Genomic DNA, 22,710 nt, shown 5'->3' on the forward strand with positions numbered 1-22,710 from the left:
GAATATAGACTATAGTCCATGAGCCAGATCACTGATCGGGCTCAAATGGGTGGGCAAATTCTTGTAGCTATTTTTTTCTTCCTATATATGTCCACATTATTTATTGGTATGATAACCTTTGCAGACTGGCAGCTTAGTGGTAGTTATCATGTGTTGAATATATGGACCCCTAGAGCAGAAACCTGAGAATCGCGCCTACTGCATTTTCGGTATTATGGGGCTTGGTGACTACCCAGGATGCCTAAATCCATGCAATGTACATTTTTCCTTGTACCCAGATATCTACTATGTTAATAATAATTTATTCACCTTAAAAATATGATATGCAAGTCTCTGAATTTTATGAAAATCACAACATATTAATGAAACAAGCATACATTTTTCCATTTATGCTGTGTATTTAGTCACAGCAGAGTAATATCTATCTTTTGTTTGACACCAGATTAAAAATCTCACGGATCTGACCTTTCCTCAGGTACCAAATGTATGCCTGTAGCCCCTGTAGTTTTAGAAATATCCTTATTTAATTGAGGGTACTGTATGTTGTTTTAGGCGGAATTTCAAAAAACATGTAATATCCAAAAAAGGATCCAATTGTAGAGAAAAGGCAGGAAGGGGGAGTAAAGCAAAATCCCTAACCAGGGCATTTATTCAGAGTCACATCAGGCAGACCACGTAAAACAGACTGACAACTAAACACTGACCAAACAAAGGGAACAAATGTATATACATAACATGGGTAATCACAAAACAAGAGACAGGTGGCAGACAACTAAAGACGGGCTAATGGCAGGATAGGAAACAGCTGGTGGCACACACTGGGAAGGAACTGCACAGGGAGACCTCTATAGGACCTGGGAGGAATAACAGGAGGGAGAGACATGAGGGAGGGGAGAGAGAGAGAAACAAGGTCAGTGCAAGGAACAACCGTGACAATTAAAGTACTGTATTTTACTTTTCCAACAACAACTTAAAATGAACTAATGAGCTTGTTCCTTATGTCACAAAGAATGTGAAGCACACTATCAGTGTGTCAAGTGTGAGGGGTCCTTACTTAAGATCAGTCCTCCATTTCAGTCCTCAGTTTCAGAGTCAGTCAGGTCTTCCTGCATGATCATCGTGTCAAGGTCCTCTTGGGGCTGATTGTCACATGTCTGCAACTTGCACATGTCTGTACATTTCAAGCCACTGCTTAAGCACTGGCAGTCAGATCCCCGCATCCACTCTATGGTGAGCTGGCCATCGTCATTTCTGGCCCAGCCCTGCTCGACTGGGCTTGGGACTTGTGGATGTTGCTGAAGACTGCCTCTCCAGATGCCAGTCTGGTAGTTGGCACGCATGGCATGCATGAAGAGGCAGTCCTCACACGGTGGCAGCTGGCTTGACTCAAGCTCCCCACGCCGCATGCAGAAAAGTTGGTGGCGGGCTGTGTTGATGTCCTCTGTTGTCATGGATGCTGTGTAGAGTTTGCATGTGAATGCTTGCAGCTTCTTGAATAGGTCTGTGGATAGTTCCCAGGACTGTCCCAGATCATGAAACACTTCTTGGAAATGCTCTGATGTCATGATGAGCTTTAAGGCTCTGAGCTTCCCCCGGCCTGCGAAGGCACTCAACGTGTCACATCAGGTGTATGTGTGCATGCCAATCAGAGCATTACAGACACCATCTCCCAGTGCTTGGCGTAGCTTGGTGATGTCAATATACCTAACCCGGTTCTTCGTTCCACATTTCTGGAACAAGGGACAGGAGATATTGGCAGAGAACGCCAGGCAGAGCAACAACACATCAGTGTCATCAGCTGTCACTACAACAGTGCTGTAGCCTTCCTCTGTGGCATGAGCTGCATGCAAAAGGATTCTTGTGTCAGCCTCTTCTTGGTTCGACTGCAGGCCTGCAACCTCTGCCCACTGATCCTTGGTGATGTGCAAGCAGCTTTCCTCACTCGCGACGTAGAGCTGCTTGTCGTTCAGCTTGTCCCTCAGCTTGGGTGTCTTCCACTCGACCACCAGGAACCTTATGAGGTTGGCCTTGTTGGCTGAGCTGCTGAGAAACTTTCTCCATTGCTGTATCTGGTGACCTGGTGCAATGCTTCGGAACTGTATTCCTGTGGTCCACCCCTATTCGCTCTCTCTGCATTCTTGATTGAGTCATCCAGATATACATTGAAGACCACATCGATTCTCTTGCTCCTGGCTCCTTCATGCAGGATTTGAGTTAGGGCTGAGTCTGCAAGTTGAGAGAAGGTCTGGTCATTGCCCTTCATCTTCTGAACCAGACTCATCCCATCAATGATGGTAGCAGATGGCCCAAGGATGGTCTCTGCTGGTAAGACCTGCTTCTCCAGTTCCCTGGCCACGACAGCTTTGTTTGTCTTCCTCAGTGTCCCGTCTCCATTGGCGAGTGCCCATGGCAATGGCCCGAGTGGGTGGGAAAGGACAACACTCATCTGGAGATGGCGGCTCTCTGCCACCAGGACCATGTGGGCAAAGAGCTTCCTGTCAGCCTCCAGAACAACTTTGTTTGGGTTGCTTCTAGAGGGCTTCTTTCGGATATCTGAAAATGTCTTCAGCTTCTTCTTTGTCATCCTGTCATGGAATTGGGTCTTTGGTCTTTGGTCTTCAAGCCGATCCTGCTTGAATGCCTCGTATGCTTCCGTGCCAATTTTGTGGGCAGTAAGAAGATCCCTTGCTACATCTGGAGGGGGAAATGTGCCTGTTGAAATGCTGACAAACTCACTTTTGTTTGGGTCGAAAGCGTTCGTCCAGTCATCTTCAAGAAGCTTCACAATGGACTGCACATCTGCTTCATCCCTGGTGATTCTACAGTAGCAAGCTAGTGATGACCGACAGCAGTAATCTAGCTACGTAGCTATGAGCATAACTAGCTAATTGAAAGCAGTTCATCTTCACCATCATGCCATGATTATATGACAGAACCAACAGCAATAATCTGCTAGCTAGCTAATTAAATTGAATTAACTATGCTCGTAGCTAGCTAGCTACGAGCATAACTAGTTAATTCAAAGCAGTTCATCTTTACCATCATGTCATAACTATAGCTAGCTAGATATGACAGGACCGACAGCAGTAATCTAGTACTAGCTACTAGCATAACAAGGTAATTCAAAACAGTTGATCTTCACTAACATACCATAATTAAATTATGAAGAGGTAAAGCTCTATTGAGCATATGCACTCACTTAAACAAAGTGTTGAATAATACCTTGTCATGGCTTCAACATATTGGAATGTATTGACAAAACTGCTCACAGCAGTATCAAAGCAGATTTTCTCCCACGCTCCTCCGCGTGGCTCCATCTAGTGGTGCAAACAAATACTATCTGCAGAACATCTCTGCAACTGAAAAAGTTATCTAAATTATGAGTAGCCTACTGGCACACAAATTGTGAAATTTTGCAACATCGGAGAATGCCCACTATTCACGTATGACATTTCTGTGGTCAAAATAGTGAATGCATGATAAGTATTGTTAAGCTAACTCCTACAAAGGTTATCATACCAATAAATAATATGGACATGTATAGGAAGAAGAAAATAACAACAAGAATTTGCCCACCCATTTGATGCCAATTAATAACCTGGCTCATGGACCAAAAAAATCCTCTTAAGCCCACAAACATGCTTTTTGAAATTCCGCCTAAAACAACATACCCTCAATTAAATAACGATATCTCCAAATCTACAGGGGCTACAGGCATAAATTTGGTACCCGAGGAAAGGTAAGATCTGTGGGATTTTAAATCTGGTGTCAAACAAAAGGTAGATCTTACTCATTAACTCTACTGTGACTAGATACACAGCAGAAATGGAAAATTTGATACTTGGTTCATTAATATGTTGTGATTTTAATCAAATTCAGAGACATACATATCATATTTTAAGGTGAATCAATTAATATTAACATAGTAGATATCTGGGTACAAGGAAAAATGTACATTGCATGGATTTAGGCACCCTGAGTAGTCACCAAGCCCCTTAATACCGAAAATGCATTAGGCGCGATTCTCAGGTTTCTGCTCTAGGGGTCTGTATATTCAATGCATGATAACTACCACTAAGCTGCCAGTCTGCAATGGTTATCATGCTAAAATGTGAACTAGAGATGTCCAGCAAGTCAAAAAACACAACTAGAATTTGCCCACCCAAATGAGCTAATTTGGTGAATTTTGGGGTCTTAGCTCATGGACTATAAAGATGAACGTCCTACCACGACTACTGTTCTTCTTTCAGTCCCTCCCTGTAGACATACCACTGAAACAATTCAATGAATGGGACCGAATGATTTCCAGATTCATATGGGGAGGAAAGAAACCTAGGGTGCGCTTTAAAACATTACAATTACCAAAAGGAAAAGGAGGTATGTCTCTTCCATGTCTGGAGGATTACTATAAAGCGGCACAGCTGCGATACCTGGTCTGTTGGTGTAACAACACATACGAAGCTAAATGGAAAGACATAGAATTGGGCCAATTAGATATCCCCCTTCAATTCTTGTTAGGCGAGAAGTCTGCTCGATCCATGTATTCTGACAGGTTGAGCAATTGGACTGTGGTACCTCTTAATATTTGGTTCAAAATGTGTAAAAATTTAAAACTGGAGAGATACGCACGTCTATTAAAATGGGTGGCATATGACAATGATTTTTTGCCAGCACAGATGGATCAGAGGTTTCAACTATGGGTTCGGAAGGGCATCACATCATATTGTTTGATTTCAGATAACATAAATTTGGAGAGCTTCCAATACTTTATTGACACCCACAACTTTGAAAAAGAAGACTTCTATAGATATTTACAGCTTAGATTTCATTTCAATAGAAATATAAAAATTAATGAGGAAGCTGAAGGGAATCTGGTTAATATTTTTATAGATGCATATAAGGGCAATGCTCACAAGAAACTAGTATCAAGAATGTACTCATATATACAACTTTCCAGGAATCACTCTACTCTAGGCTAAATGGGAAAAGGAAGCAGAAATAACCATAACAGAGGACGAATGGTTAAACATGTGTGATATGCAATCCACCACCTCCAGCTCTGGCCAATGAAGAGAATTTTCATGGAAGAACCTTATCAGATTTTTTATTACTCCATGAAGAAAATATTTACAGAACGATAGACCAGAATCCGGTAATTGCTGGAGAAAATGCAATAATTCAATGGCTGATCACTATCACATATTTTGGAAATCCCCAGCAATCCAAGATTACTGGTTAAAAATAATCTCAGATATCAAATTAATACTGGGTTTTGAAATAGATGACAGTTTTGGCACCATATACCTGGGAAATATACCAATCGAATTTAATTCCCAAGATAAATACCTCCTCAAAATACTTCTTGTTGCCAGCAAAAAAACAATAACAAGAAAATGGCTAAACCAGGACCCACCAACAAAAAAAGAGTGGATAGCAATTGTACAGGAAATATATGAGATGGAAAAACTGACCTTCTATCTAAGATTGAGTAAGGATACATTTGATGGGTTCTGGTCCAAATGGTTGGCGCATATGAATGTAGGAGGAGCTTCCATTCCCATTTAGCCTTGTCTGTGCTCGTGTGGTCCATGTGTATTTTCACATCGAATGTATTATATACATGTATATGTCTCATCCCATTTTATTATTCTTTTTTCTCTCCATCTTTTGCTCTATACTTCTCTCTCTCTCTGACACTGATTGGAACAAGTAACCGAACAACATAACTCAACACAAAGCTAACTAGTAAAAAACTAAGAATTGATCTGTAACACCCATCAAGATGACCTGAATGTTTACTGTTTTTTTTTGTTTTTGTTTTTTTATTTTAATTCTGTGTGTTTGCATTTGTAAAACTGTCACTCATGTGGAGAAATGTTGGAACATGATGTAAACAGTCTGTGCTACAACAAAAAACTTAAAAAATAAAGTTACAAAAAAAACCTGAACGCCGTTGGGGGAAGACATGCAGCTGCCTGTCAATCAAAAGCCGATTGCTGCAGAGTGCAGAAGCAATCACGATTGCATAATTTCCAAGGAAATTCATGGCTGACGTTATGTCGCATAAACAACAGTATAGTCTGTCTCATAAATTGCTTCTAAATTGTTCCAAGTGTTTTAGACCTGTCAGTGGTTTTAATCGTGCTGTCTATCCACCTTAATTTTGTGAGGCTCCCGCTGTAAAATAATTCTGGGAGCAATATCCGGTCTAGAACGTGAGCAGCTGTGTTTACGCTGGCTTGATGCTGCCTGGATAGTACTCTGCACTGCAGCCCATGACTGCAGCGCAGCGCGTCCCTCCTCGCATCGCATTTCCTTGTCGAACTCCGACGTTAAAAGTTTGCTCGTCACAAAATAACACTCGTTTTGGGAATGTAGCCTAATGAGGTTATCTATCACATCCGCTAACCTGTTGCTCGTTGATCAAGTCGGCATTTATCAGCTCAGCTGCACCGTTTACAGACGGGTACATTGGACGGGCTGTTGTGTCAAGCTAGACGTAACGGGGGAAGAGGATAGCAGAAGAAAGCAGAGAGAGAGAGAGAGAGAGAGAGAGAGAGAGCTTTTACGCATGGTTTCATGGCGCCTCCGATGCGTAAACGTCCTTCATCGTTCATTCAGGAATGTTTTCAAGATGGCATTTGATTGTCTTGTCTGCCCACCCAGTGCCCAATTCGGTGTCTGTTCTTTGATTCCTGGTGGGAATCTTTTGCTTTGGATAAGGATTTCTCTGCTGACTGCATGGATTTCTTCTGTGCACAATCTAATGTGCTTTTTTCCCTCTGTCTCCTGCATTATGAAAAGCTTTATTAATCCAAGCAGTAGGCTAATTCTCAGTAATTTACTTAGGTTACTGTAGGCTACATATTCACCTTCCAGACGGCTTCTAGAAGAAAAAAATGCTTTTAAATGAGCTGTTTGATAAAACTATTTATAAACCTTATTAATAAAAATGCTTATAAATGAGCCATTTAAATTAAATTAATTAAATTGACAAATGGAAGACTGATGCTGATTTGCAAAATGCAATTTAAAATGTGCATTTTTTAATCCATTTTCATATTCTTGCTTATTCATTTTCATATTATTTGTCCTTTGCATAATTCATTTCGCCTTTACTTTACGATTAGACAAGTGTTTTACTTGAAGCACAATTATGCCACACTGTATACAGGTTAATTAAGTAGGCTACTAACTTGCACAATAAATAATTAAATAAATAATTTGCTATAGACTACATGATGTCAAAAATATGCGTGTTCAGGAACGCATGAAGCTGGGGCGGGAGGAGAACAATGACGCGATGAATGTTGGAGTAGTAGTTCCAGCAAGAATTTCAATCCACTTTCACCCCTGCTACAAGCATGTAACTTCCTTGATTGTTATTGTTGATAATTCTATTTAAATAGGCTACATTTTCAGTATATCAATAATGCAATCATTTCCCGAAACATTCCCAAACAAGAAAGGAACATAGTGCACTGCAAAATATTTTTAATTACATTAATTTTGTAAAAAAAAAATCATCTCGCCACTATGGGGTGCAGCAGCACCTGCAGCACCCGTACTTCCCGCAGCCCTGCCGATGGCTGTACCCGGTTGGCATTTAACGCAGGGCCGGCGCCAGGATGAAATGACTGAGGGGGCGGTTATAACTGGGGAGGGGGCTGATTTTTTTTTTTTCATTTATTTTTTTTTTATATCGTAAAACATAGGTTATATACCTGCTATGCCTATTTCTGGACTTTTTAACCATAATAACCTCTGAAAAGCGCAATAACAACACAAGAAAGACTACTATTCAAAATCAAATAAAACATTTATTTCACAGCAGCAGATTAAGGCATTAATAGAGCTGAGCTTTACATAACTTGAAATGCGGGACCTGTCTGGAGCACTCTGAACATATATGTCTATATGAAAAGTCATAGAATAAACAATTGCTGCAAAAATCGACAAAAAAATAAACAAAATAATAGCCAGTCAGTGCCAGGTTCATTAAATTAAAGAAATAAAGTGATCAGATGCGTTGTCTCCATCTTTCTGCTCATGGCATGCTGTGTGCTTGCGTGCAGCTGATTTCTCTCTCTCTCTGTGTGTGTGTGTGTGTGTGTGTGTGTGTGTGTGTGTGTGTGTCTGTTTTAATCACGTTATGATCACTACAACATGCAGTGAGGTTCAAATTTAATAAATAGCTACATCTCTGACACCTTGTGACAACAAAAGCACAGCAAATAGCGCTTCCCTGCCAATTCTGAAACAACAGAGCTATGTTTACAGGGGGTAGCCTACATCAACTTAAACTGATCAAATGTGATGAAGACTGCAGAAACAGCAGCCGAAACATGTCAGGTACAAAAATTGCCTAACTGGCCTTTATAGATTAGTGAGGGGGCAGGAGGAGAACCAGGCGCCTGGTTCTCCTCCTACCTCTCCAACCGGCAACAGTTTGTCACAATAAATGAACACACCTCCACCCCTGCCCCAGTACACCACGGCGTGCCTCAAGGCTCCGTGCTTGGACCTCCCCTCTTCACCACCTACATGCTTCCCCTCGGCCAGATCATCCGCCACCATGGTCTAAACTTTCACTGCTATGCTGATGACACGCAGTTATACATCTCCACAAAACCATCCACCCACCTCCCCCCTCAGGCCCTTGTCAACTGCCTCCGTGAAATCAAATCCTGGTTGTCATCAAATCTCCTGAAACTCAACAGTAAAAAGACCGAGCTCATGGTTGTGGCACCGGCGGCACTGCTCAGGAAGGCTGGAGATCTCCTCCTCGACGTAGACGGCTGCTCCATCTCACCATCCACTGAAGTCCGTAACCTGGGCGTCATCCTCGACTCCACTCTCTCCTTCCACTCCCACATCAAAACCATCACCAAATCTGCCTTCTACCACCTCAGAAACATCTCCCGACTCCGGCCATCACTCTCTGATTCCGTTGCTGAAACCCTCATACACGCCTTCATCACCTCCCGCCTGGACTACTGTAACGGACTCCTGTTCGGGGTTCCCAACAAAACCCTGGACAGGCTTCAATATGTACAAAACTCAGCTGCCAGGGTTCTGACCCGCACCAAACCCTGGCAGCACATCACTCCCACCCTCATCCACCTCCACTGGCTCCCGGTCAAGTCCCGTATCCTGTACAAAATCCATCTCCTCACCTACAAATCCCTCCACGCCCTCGCCCCCCAGTACCTGTCTGACCTCCTGCAACCCTACACCCCGTCCCGAAACCTGAGGTCCTCCAACTCGGGTCTCCTCTCCATCCCCCACTCCCGCCTGCGGACCTTTGGGGCCAGAGCCTTCAGCGTGGCGGCCCCCACCCTTTGGAACTCTCTCCCAGCCGAAATCCGCAATGCCGCATCACTGGCTACCTTCAAAACTCTACTCAAAACTCACCTGTTCAACACAGCCTTCCACAACTAGTCTTTCCTGTTCTTTGTTGTTCTTTGTTGTCATCTATGTGTGTTCATCATCTTTCTGTGCTCTGTGAAGCGCCTTGGGTTCCTTGAAAGGCGCTATATAAATCTAAATCTAAGCTAAGGGGGCAGAAAATTGAACTGAGGGGGCAAAGCCCCCTTAGGCCCCCTCGTGGCACCGGGCCCGATTTAACATCAGTTACAAAAGCACGTTGACAGTGTTTTCTCACTGCCAGTAGCCTACAGTAGGGTTTGACAGATAGCTAGTCCGACCGGTCAGCACAGCCAGCATGCTCAGTCCTCGCTACTCGTTAAATATTTCCAAATAGGCGTTATTCTGATAAAGTGGTCACATATTTGGAATGTTCTCATCCGAAAAAATATTAAAACTTTACAACAGTGTTTTTTTTTTGGCTTGAAAACAGCTTTTTGGCAAGTCTAAAAATTACTACGGTAGGCGTAATCTACTTCCGTGTCTAAAACGGAAAGACGATTACAAAATGACGTCATGCAGAAGCGTCCTTGTATGGGCAAAGAATAAGGTGAATAAAATAGAGCTGAACAGTCATGTGACGTCCCTCCTGGAAGGGAGGGAAGTCTGGAAAGTGAGACTATAAACTGAATAAACGTGTAAGCAGCAGTCTGCTGGGCTCTGTCTGGGTGCAGCGGGGCTGTTTGCTACAGGTCACGGTCGTGCTGAGGCGGGCTCAGGCTGGTTGAGCGGGACCAGGGCCAATAGATTAGACATTTTCTGGTGCATAGTTCATAGAAAACTTGGGGAAACTTTGGATGTATTTTACTCTGTAACAAAGTGATTTAAAATGTAGCATGGTACATTACTCCAAACACAATTAAAGGTAAAATTACTGCTTTTAAAAAGTACAAAAACAGTAGAAGTAGCTACACAAAAAAGCTACTCAATTACATAACAAGAGTGGTTCTCAAAGTGGCGTCGGGGTCCTTAAGGGGGCTCCAGGGGGTCCCCAGAAATAAGGAAGAGTAATTTATTTTCACTATAATCCCATCTATATGTAACACAACTATTTTGGGCATGGGTTTCATACACTGCATGTAACAAAACACACATCTAAATGAAAAAATCTCATCATTATCAGAGGGGGAACCCTGCAACAAAATCTAATGGGGGTCTGTGGTCTAATGTGTGTCAGTTTAGGGGTCCTTGACATGAGAACGTTTGAGAACCACTGCTTTACAGTAGTTGTATTAATGTCTCAGGTGAACAGTGTCAGTGGAGCGGAGCTGGGCCAGCTGAGGACTGACCTGAGCCGGGTCAACACCAGGCTGGAGGGAACACTGGCAGGTAAGTGTGTGTGTGTGTGTGTGTGTGTGTGTGTGTGTGTGTGTGTGTGTGTGTGTGTGTGTGTGTGTGTGTGTGTGTGTGTGTGTGTGTGTGTGTGTGTGTGTGTGAGGGCACTTCATTAAGGGGGTATTTGAAGTTATAGGGCTTGATGGATTGATCAAAAGAGCTGTCATTTGATCACCTGCTGATCTTTAAAAAGGATCAGAATTAGTTTTCATTTTGTGCCGTAAGTGATTTTGTCAGATCAGATGTCACGTTTGTTTTTCAAATGATTGAGATCTCATTTCTGGAACCAAACTGAACATGTGGCTTAACCTGGTAAATCAGTGGTTCCTAACCGCCGGGCCGCGGACCGGTGCCGGCCCCGCAAAGCATTTGCTGCCAGGCTGAGAGAGAGAGAGAGGAGAGAGAGAGAGAGAGAGAGAGAGAGAGAGAGAGAGAGAGAGAGAGAGAGAGAGAGAGAGAGAGAGAGAGAGAGAGAGAGGCTATTTGTCTGTCTTTGCAGACTAGGTTTGCCAGCCTGCACCTTTCCTCAGCCCTGCGCACACAACACACACACACCCACACATACATGCACAACACACACACAACACACACACACACACTATTGGAAACGTGGCTTGAGAGTTTGTTCAGAATAGGTGAGATAAGGAGACCTGACCTAACGAGGATGACAGCACGGAGGGGCGGAGACTGTAAGAAAGAAAGAAAGAAAAAGCTTTCAACTTGGCATCAACACTTGCAAACGATGAGCTGAAAAGTATGTTTGACAACATGTCAGCATTCTAGATCAAAGTCAAGGCTAAATATCATGAGATAACACAAAAGCACTGAAAACGTTGCTTCTATTTCCAACATGATCATCCTCATATCTCTCCCATCATCCTCCATGTCGATGATGAGACAGTCTTATCTTGTTGAAGACAGACGAGGTGACTTACAATGTTTTTATAGGCAGTAAGGTTTTCAGTTCATACGAGGAAAATACGCGATGTGTTATATCCAACTTTTGAACGATGCGCGTAACCGGCAAACGCCTGTATTTAAAAAACACACACAAAACAATTCTACACAAAGATGACTTTTTAATTTCTAACTGTGTGCTTTCCCCCCCCCCCCCCCCCACCCACCCCACCCCCACACACACACACACAGCCATCCGGAAGGTGGCGTTCTCCACTGCTCTGACAGGTCTGCAAGGTGGAATGGGGGCAAGGGGACCCTTCAGTGGCGACACAATGCTGATCTACAATTACGTCTTCACCAACACTGGACAGGGATACAACTCCAATACAGGTAAGTGACCCAACACACACACACACACACACACACACACCTAACCTTGTGTTAAACGTCAGTTTTATTTGAAATGCATGGGAAGTAAAAATGTGAAGGTTGAAACTGGTCCAGCTGCATCTGATGTTGGTGAGCAGAATATACTCTGCTTTTCATAATAAGCCCCATGTTGAAACTAAGTGGAATATTGCTTTGAAGACACACTGTTCTCCTGGAAGGAACAGGAATGGGAGTTCAGTTCATGGAGACTTTTATTTTGGACTTTCTGCTGCAGGCGTCTTCACAGCACCGGTGAGGGGAGTCTACTACTTCAGCTTCACCGCCTCTGGCTACAAAACCCCAGACACAAGGACGGGAGTGGAGCTCTTCTGGAACGACCAGCGGCAGATTTCGAACGACGGGCCAGCCACCAAGAACATCCCCGAGGTCTCCTTCTCCAACACTCTGGTGTTGGAGCTGTACACTGGAAACAGGGTTTACATGAAACTCAAATCAGGGAACACAATCTTATACGGTAGCGGCTGCCACTCCACCTTCAGCGGCTTCCTGCTCTACACTTTGTAAATTTCACTTTAAAAATATATCTCAGCTCACCCTTAAACCCTACACACTGTGGACATGGGATGCTATTTTCTGTTGCAGCTTTCTGATTTAAATAGAATACAATATTTTTTATAAATAAATAAATAAAGTGTAACTATGTGAAATCAAATCAAAAGCCTAGTGCAGCTTTAAAACTCGGAACCACTTAAAAGTATTTAGTAGATATAGTAGATACGGGGCCGAAACCAAAGGTTTGCCTGCAGCGCGGGCTCACCCCACGCAGCTCGCCGGCTGCGCGGCCTCGCCCGCAGCTCAGCTGCTGCATGGCCTCGTGTGCTGCGCAGTGCACAATCGCCTGCTCTATTAGCATGCTTTTTCTTCACCTGTGGTGTTTTGTGGCAGTTGGCATCCTTTTTGTTGCATTAGCGCCTCCCTCTGGATTTATCCATCCACTGTTTCCCTATAGCCGTTTTCCCACATGCGTACCGGAAAATTACCTGTAAGTCAATATCGGACATTTCCCTTCACACTTCTGCTCGCGCATGTGGGAATCTATCAGCGAATTTTCCTGTATGTTGGGGGGGCGGGGGGAGGGGGGAGCTTATTTGGGGGGTCGGCAAAACTCGAAATAAGTTCGCTTGTCAGTTGTCACACAATAAATCACACTCGTTTGACTTAAGAGCAGCGTCAAGCCGCCAGCGTAATCAACACAGCCGATTTCCCCCTCCCCTCTCTGCTCGAGAGCAGCAGCCACAGGACAGACACAGCGAGAAAGGCTTGCAAGCTGCTCAACGCTTGTATGTATGTAGAGAAAGCAGACTGGCTTCGTTTGATGTGTCCGGGGTTGCCTTCGGAAATCAGCAAGCTGACACTGCTCTTATTAGGCTATCACAAGATCATTTCGCCAGTTTGCTTTAATGTGCGCGAATGATTAGATTATGCCCGCTGGAACATTAAGCAACGTGTGTAGGCTACTCCTCGCCCATGATTGAAGGACCGCTGTCGCGGAAAATGACTGGAACCGTTTCCACTTGCGTCCCCTTAAGAGCATACCGCTCTTCTGACTAGGTCGAAAGTGGTGAAATGTCGGGGACGACGGGGTCGCGCTTATACCGGCACAGCGCCTTTCTCACATGCAGGCATTACACCACGTTCCGGTCATTTTGCGGTACAAAGCGCATGTGGGAAAACGGCTTATTGCTCAAATTCGAAATCACTGATGACATCACTGTCATTGATTATGTCACAATGCCTATGACATCACTGATGATGTCACAATGCCTATGACATCATCAGTGCCTATGACATCATCAGTGATGTCATAAGATGATTTTGGTCAATAATGATGTCACAGATGACAACACTGATGAGAGATTGTGACATCATCACTGGGACAAAAATTGAAAGAAAATTAAGTACAGTCCGCACACTGAAATTTTCAGGCTCCTCAGGAAACTGACCAGGAGCCTGAAAACTCCTCAGGAAACTGACCAGGAGCCTGAAAATTTCAGTGTGCGGACTCTACTTATTTTTCTAGTTATTTGCCTTATTTGTCCACTACCTGCCTTATTGTAGATGTGCATGCTCTACCTTTTCTTCACAAAAATTGAAACCGAGAGACAGACAGCAGGCAGATATTGCACTTGCACACTTTTAGGAAGGATGGCAATGATTATAGCTGTGGTGTGCAAATATTTTTCTTGGAGTGCCACATGAGAAACCCAGATTGTTGTCGGGGGGGCTTTTGTTTTCTTTTCTGTAATGTCGTAACACACTCTTGACAGACAAGTGTTTCAAAATAAAAGCCAATTTAGGTCATCTCATTTGATTTGTCTAGCTAAGTAAATAGTGTGGTTTGTCTTAGACCTCCCAGGCCAGGCAGAACCATCATTAGGGCCGCATCTGGCACCCTGGCCAGATAATACCCGGGTCTGAAAATAGTTTTTCAACTTTTCCATAGTTTCACATTTCCATGACCAGATTTGTATCAGACTGTATTTTATTCCTGTTTATTTTGTTTGTTGTATACTTTCGATACATTGTTTTATATATCCACTGTTTCTATTTGTTTATTGTATACTTTCTATAAATTGTTTGATATATATCCACTGTTTCTTTATGTGCTGTTTTTAGTCTGTTAAATTGTGTTTTATTCTTTCTTTTAACAAAACAACCACTCAGCTAAATTCCTTGTATGTGCAAATATATTTACCAATTAAAGGATTCTGATTAAAGATTAAATGAGCTACATTTCTTTAAGCATTAGTTTATCACTTTAAAATAAAGGATTTATTATGGATTATTTTACACTTGTGAACTGACACCCGATCTGGTGACAACCGTCAGATCGGGTGGAACTGAAGACAGTCAGCAAAGAGCACACACACACACACACACACACACACACACACACACGCACGCACGCACACACACACACACACACACACACACACACACACACCACAATTGTGTCAACCTACAGTATATACTCGATGTACCTGGCCTCGTTGCCGGCATAAATAGGCACAAAGCGATATTTTTGTGTAGGCCTACATGTTCAGGAATGGTAATGTAGGAAGCAGTACAGGGAGGAGGGAAAGGGTTAAAACAAATCTCAGTTGACAGACAGAGAGTTCGGTAGAGCGAGCTACAGCCTGCATGAAGTGAAAGCCGACAGCACTGCACTCCCTCTTTTGGAAAGCGCAAGGTGCTCTCAGTGGACAGTGAAAGAGAGAGAGAGGATTTACATGTGTGTGTTCCCCCCCTCCCCCCCACACCCCACACTGGTCTGCGGGCCGGTGTGACTTGGTTGGTCTTACCATAAACTGCCTGTCCAGTAGTGCAGTCTATGCAAATCTGCAAGCGCAACCTTGCACATTTGGAGGAAGAGGTGGACTACCTGGAAGGAATCACAGTGGGGATGTTTGGGGATGATGAGGAGTTTTAGCGGTAACACTTTATAATAACTATAGATGGGAATAGATTTTTTTTTTAATCTAGATTAATCTAGATTAATCCTGGTCATTAATCTAGATTAATCTAGATTAAAATGGGTCATTTGAAGTCTGTCGAAGCCATTCAAAATATGTGTGTGCAACATAAATAATGACTAGAAGTAAGTCCTTGTGAACAGGTTTCTGTTTATTCAATTCAACTTGAATAGCCAGTAGGCATTTAAAGGTAAGAAACCAGCAGGTTACAACCCGCCTCCACTTGAAAGGTCGTCGCAGCGAGCCGGAAAAGGTGCGAATGGTCAGCTCATTCATAAAAAAATGACAGGGGAAATCACCTCATGTGATCAAGAAAGTGCAGGAGTGAAAGTAAAAAAAGTAGCCTATACAATCATGACTGCAGGGACGCCAGGAGGAATGCTCCGTGCGGTTAGGCTTTATGCTCAAACGATGTTGACATTAGTTAACGTTAAGTAGTCATGTGCATTTATAGCCTATACTATTCCCCCGACGAACGTTATGCAGACTGCAGCTGTTTGATATGCGGGCGGTCATGTATCGTTCCAATTTTAGTAGGACACCATATTGATCTGCCCGCCCACCATGCGAGTGCACTATCCTCCCTGCTCAGCGGACTAGGAGGGAAGTCTTGTTGAATGAATTCGTTCATCATACAGTAGCCTAGGCTACACTAACCTATGAAAATATTCATTTGGGCTAGGAGGAGCTGGAAATCCCTCCGCTCGCCTTTCAATGCGGGAGCAGGGGATTTCACCTGAAAGTACAGAGCAGCACGGTAATGTGGCCGTGCTGCTTGGCTCGTGTGAAAGCAATTTCTGTGGCGAGGCGGCTGGCTTTACGGGACTCCTAAACGGCAATTTTTCCGCGATCTGTGTATGAAAGAGCCTATTGTTTGTCTTCATCTGGACAAAGTTCTATCCTGAACTACCCCCACAGCAGCCAGGATGGGGGAGGCAGACATAAATGTCCGCGCTTACATACCTGTTCCATTCTAAAGTGATAATCATCATGGCCTGCTCAATATAAGTGGACCCTGCTACCAGACAACTTTGAGAATAGATTAACGGCGATAATTTTTTTATCGCGCGTTAAGAGTCTCGCGTTAACGCAGCCGTTAACGCCGTTAACGATCCCATCTATAATAATAACGTTCAGTCATAAGTCATTCATAAGCCTTTAGTTAATGATGAACTAACCATTTACAAAACATGAATATACATTTGTAGATGATTAATAAATGTTATGTTAACATATAGGGGATGCAGAAAGCCTTGTAAATTAATTGTAAATGATTTACACATTTATAACAGGTGAGGAACACTTCATTTACTAAAAGTTTATAGACAATGTAACACATTTGTGATATGTTAACATAGCATTTATTAATCATCTACAAATGTATATTCATGTTTTGTAAGTGATTAGTTAATCATTAACTAAAGGCTTATAAATAACTTATGACTGAACGTTATTACAAAGTGTTACCAGTAGTTTTTCCGTAATCCTGCTATAACAAACAGACTAATTGAGGGTGGTAGGACAGCTCAAGATTCAAGATCCCATCCCAATCTTTGAAAACTGTCTGAGCCATCAAAGCTGAGTTGTCTCTGGCTAAGCTCATCAAAGAAAGCAGGTTGATCATCTGAGATGAGATATTCAATGTTCACCGCACTTTCCAGGGGTCTGGAATGAATCTGTTGCAAAACAAGCGCAAATTTGTTATGCCAGGCAACGTTACTGATGACATCACTGATGATATCACAATGTCTATGACATCACTGATAATGTCCCATGGACCTTATTCACAGCGCGGCCATCTTGGAATGACATCACCCGCTGGTTGGGAACACAACGAGACTCTCATCCAAAAAACCCTGTCTGAACATGGGAGCAATAGACCAAAAGTTTGAGTTCTGTCACACCAATTTAATTTGATCACATCGATAAATGGGCAGATGAATGTGTACAGGATTTAAAAAAAAGGGCTACAGCAACTGGATCGAGTCTTATATCCACGATATTCAAGGAAGCGCAGCCGATGGTCTGGATTTGTTAACTTACAATACACCCTCACACCACTGAGCACCGAACCGATACATCTGGCGCTGTGGAGCAGTTGAACCCGAAATGACACAGCCGAAGAAGGCTGTGTTTGAGCTTAAAGTTGAGCTGAACTCATACAGTAAATGACTTTTCTTTTCTTTTAGTTCAAATACCTGAGTATGCAGTGCACCTATTTAATAATGTATGCAAACAAAATCACAAAAGTCTAATTAATTTAGTTTTTCACAGTTTTTCACATCAAAAGTTAATTTTTCAAGATTTCATTGATAACAGTAATGTACAGTTTGCTGACGTCACCCAGGCCAGTACTATCAAATTTCTACCCCATTTCAACCAATCATATCACGACATGCAGCTGTCAATCAAATCTTCATTTCAGGATAATTTTCTCTTCCAAATGAAGTAGAAAATGGCGCCTAGTGCCTGTCATCTGGCAGAATTCCTATCCCATAAACTAACTACTAACTTGGCCAATTGTTAGAACATGAACACAAAACAAAAACTATAATCTCTAAGAATGCAAAGAATTCCAGGGATATCGTATTTACAGAAATAGCGTAAAAGGCGCGCGCTTGAGAGCGTTTGTGAGCGTGGTTGTCAGGGGTCTGCCCTCGGAGATTCCAGGCGGGCGGGCAGCACCCATTCATCGGATTGTCCGCTCCCTCCGCACGAAGCAGCTGGCTGCCTGGTACTCCGCGGATCCCACTCGCGTAGCACAACAACACGCTGAATCCCACTCGATTTGGGGGTGGAACACGCCATGATTGACCAATGCCAAAGCCAGTCGACAGAATTGTCAAATCAAATAATCGACATGATACTATGACCCGCCTCTCAATTTGTCATCTCAGACAAATTATGTTTTCAGTCTGAAACGGACTGCGATACGTGACGATACGGGTTCAGTTCGACTTTAAACTTAGGGACTGGCATGTGAATACATGTGAAACTACGCAATATTTGGGAATACCATGGCATTAAAATCTTGGATAACAATATTGTGTCGGTTGTGTTGTTCAATATCTGCTATTATCGGTAGCCGCTCAATATGGAGGAGGCGCTGCTTTTTGTACCCATGAAGTGGATACTGACCGTTATCTTGTCTTACAGTATAACTGTATCTGTCAACCTGTCATTGTCATCATCATGTGTGGTGTTATCTTTTCTGTGTATGCATTGATGTGGTGAACAAATATGGCACTTATGTAACCTGAGCCGGGTCAATACAAGGCTGGAGGGAACACTGGCAGGTAAGTGTACGTGAAGAAGAAGAAGAGTTTGTGAGTTCTAACCTGGGATGTGCACAGATTGAAGACGTATCTGTGTTTTTGAGGCAGCAAAGTTATTTGTATTTGAATAAAAGTATAAATAGGCGTAACAATCTTCTTTTAGTTTTTATTAGACTTCTAATTAATTTGAGGATATTAAAGCTGGCCACTAGGCGTAAACAGCTGGTGATTTTAAAGACCGGGCAGTGCTGTAATATGTCTACTCCATCGCGAATCGTACCAATAGTCCACCTGTCAGGTAGCAACACAGACACAAGGACTCATCCTGCTGATCTATGAGCTGTCCGGGGATCTTATTTTGAATTCTACACAATGTGTTCACACTGACAACAACACAGAGAGCATAGAGAGTGAGATAGGTTGGAAATGAACGAGTGAGCAGCTGTTTTTCTGACTGAGCTAGAGTCAGAGACTGACTGGACTCCTACATCAGCTTATTTCTATCAGTGTTCAAACTACTGATTTAAAAACATTAACATGTTTATCTGAGTGAGCTATAGCTCAGTTCCTCTTACATTGTTTCATATTGTAGCTTTAAACCTTGATCTGTGACTGTTGAAGTAGGTCTGACAAGAAGGAGATATGAGAGGAATATATATGAGTGTGTTATTTGAAAAAGAAAGTTGCGCTTCACAATTAGGAAGTTCTTTACCGGACAAAAGAGCCTGAAAATCTTCCGTAAATATCCTGCAGTCTTTTTTTTAAGATGCTTCTTTGGGGGCTTTTCTGCCTTTATTCAGATAGGACAGTAGGCAGACAGGAAAGGTGAGGATAGAGAGAGGGGATGACATGCGGCAAAGGACCTGGGGTCGGATTCGGACCCGAGCCTCCATCGTACGTGTTATACCAGGTGAGGACGCACGGTATCCTGCAGTCTTTGATATGTCACCTGGACCAGCTCTTTCCAGGTACTAAATCGGCTGGGATCCAGTAGATCTGGATGCTGACTGATCTGTGTGAGGCCACCAAACAGGTTTCCTCAAGTCAGGGAGTAGATCATGGGTGTGTGTGGTGAATAGGGCTGTCACTTTTTCCCAAAATAAAGTTCTAACGAACTTTAATTGCCCGAAATTCGTTCGAATATATTCGAAGTTTTTTGGTTAATTAATTAATTGTTAGCTTGGATGCTCACAGTCACAACACTGCCTCACAAACTTGGCTGCATCCAACTCGAGACAACTTTTCAGACCCTGGAGACAATCTTTCTCAGAAGAGACTAACGCGACAAATCTGGAGACTTTCTCTGACATGGGATTAACATTACCAGCAAGCAGCAGTTGGTTAATTTTGGTTCATAAAAAAAAAAGATATATATATATATATAATAAAAAATAAAATAAAAATCGAACAGTCAATTTACATATCGAACATGAACCCCTCCCCCACATTCGAAGTTGCATTCGAATTTCGAATGAAAAGTGACAGCCCTAGTGGTCAACAGGTCATTGTTCAGAGGGCATAACGAGAAAAGCTCTGCTCCATCTGTGAGCTTCTGTCAGATGTTTTTACTCTGATGGCTTTGGCTCCAGTTTGGATCCTTATCAGTTTCTCATCTTGCTGCTTATTCCTCAAGGCTATAAAGACCATTACAGTTTGTAACCTTGATACTCTTATGACAAAATGACTGCAGTTAATTGCTTGTGAAAAATTACTTGTGTCATGAGGAGTGAGGAAATTGATGGGGATTTTCTCAGGGTTTAATGCAGCCAGCAGGGGGAGTCGTTTGGTTACTTTCCCTCCCAACAATCACTTTCAGCCATAGAGTCCTCTGCCCTCCTGCAGACTGGTGATATCAGCATTACAATTAATTTCTTGTTTATTAATCTCCTTCTTCCTTGGCAACAGCCGTACAGCTGCTGGGTCGCGTGCTTCTTACACAACAACTTGCCTGGTATGGTAATGTTGCTCACAACTGCAGTGAGTGTGGCTTATAATATAATTATATTTTTAAGAGCAACTTTTTTTTCAGTTAAAAAAGGAACTATGCCAAACTTGGAATGAAGAAAGCAATGTCAGAGTGAGAGTGGAATGAAAGTCAGAGTGAGAGTGGAATGAAATCATTGGTTAGTAGACATAATTTAGAATATATATATATATATATATATATATATATATATATATATATATATATATATATATATATATATATATCGTAATTCTGCCAATAAGAGCCCGGGCGCTTACTATGCTAAAGCAATTTGGACCAGGCGGTAAAAGGAAGACCAGGCGGCAATTAGAGTCAGGCGGTTATTTCCATTTGGGCATAATTGAGCCAGGCGATTATTATTTTTTGAACAGAAATGCCTGCTCAGCAAAAATGGAAAGTATCAAATTGCTTATTTAAACCAGTGAGATAGTACTTATACCGCATTCAAGACAACTCGGACCGCCGTAAGTTTCAACACGGAACCTCGGCCCGGACAGATTTGCGTTCACGCTGCACCTCCCGCTCGGGGAAGATAACCCAAACTTTTGCTATAGCAACCCATGTTAGCATGGTAGCTACCTACTAGTGAACAATGCTAACCGAACATGCTGAATGTTGAATTTCACACAGAGCGAAACCAGGGCCGTAACCAGGATTCCGAAATAGGGGAGGTCCAGCAAGGGGAGGCGGATTCGGTGGCGCCCGCAAGGGTGCCGCCGGAAAAAATTTGAGGGTTTTTTTCCCCCTTTTTTACCCATATTTAGAGTAATATATCATTTTAAATCAACATTAGGATTATACTGTTGTGATGTCATTATTCAGTATATTCTCTTTCATGTCACCACCTGCTCAGCTCTCCTGTCAACATAATTGTAACTAACAAACACAAACTGTTTTAGCCAAATTCATATCAAAATGACACCTACAAACACAGGTACACAACCCAAGCCGTACACAACACACAAAGTCATCATGGATAATAAAAAAAAACATACAGAGGGACATTTATTTATTCCTGATAGGAACGATTGAAAAATAAAATAAAATATATTATGTTGTTTTTAACTTTACACCACCTCTTTTTGTTACTTATTGGGTCATGAAACTGAAACCATGCATATAGCCACCTGCATACCTGACTTCGGGAGCTTGGCAATTGGCATCATGCATGATTAGCCAGTAGCATCCCAACGTGTCACACAGGTAACATTACTTAAGAGACAGACTAGACACTTACTTTCTTGGTTGTTGCTAAAAAATCTGTCAGTGTCACTCACTGTCTGTCGTTCACTCGCTCACTGTTCACTCGCTCGCTCACCTTCAATTATCTCGCCAGGCAGACAGACAGTCATCACTCACCACCATGCTGCTGCTCTCTCGGAATCAAGTTACCGCGGACGCGGCGTCAGATGACTTCCTGCCTGACCTGCCTTTCGTTTCAAAATAAAAGCGATCCCGTGTTTTTCATGCTTTTCCATGCAGATTGTTTTATAAAAAAAAAAAAAAAAAAAAATCCTCTGAAATATTAGGGGAGGTCCGGACCTCCCCGTCCTCATAGCTAGTTACGGCCATGAGCGAAACACAGATGACACAAACACATTAACATTACATCATTAAGACTTCAAATTGTGTGTTAAAACGTCAACAAACGTCTTTATAATCATTTTGTGATTATCATTAACGATGCAAGTTGCCATTGTGATGTGGCTGTGACGTCAACTCGGAGAAACCGGAGCTCTGAATGATACCCGAATTTCCGAGCTGTAATTCTGACCTGAACGACCGTTCAATTCACTTTTTACAGGTCGGAACCTATTTTTTCCGGCGGTCCGAGTTGTCTTGAACGGGGTATTAGTACACACAA

General features: G+C 42.7%; 1 protein-coding gene across 1 annotated transcript in view; it reads left to right on the forward strand.

Moving 5' to 3' along the window:
* LOC310795548 (uncharacterized protein) overlaps window positions 1-14,822 on the forward strand; it is a 54,578-nt gene extending 39,756 nt beyond the window's left edge. Inside the window, exons 4-6 of the mRNA XM_083657615.1 lie at window positions 10,671-10,755; window positions 11,911-12,051; window positions 12,326-14,822. Coding sequence (XP_083513741.1) covers window positions 10,671-10,755; window positions 11,911-12,051; window positions 12,326-12,615 — 516 coding nt within the window. The 3' untranslated portion in view covers window positions 12,616-14,822. The remainder of the gene's footprint in view (window positions 1-10,670; window positions 10,756-11,910; window positions 12,052-12,325) is intronic.
* The last annotated feature ends 7,888 nt before the right edge of the window (window positions 14,823-22,710 follow it).

The sequence above is a fragment of the Poromitra crassiceps genome, assembly GCF_964638095.1.
Source record: "Poromitra crassiceps genome assembly, chromosome: 21".
NCBI classification, from domain to species: domain Eukaryota; kingdom Metazoa; phylum Chordata; class Actinopteri; order Beryciformes; family Melamphaidae; genus Poromitra; species Poromitra crassiceps.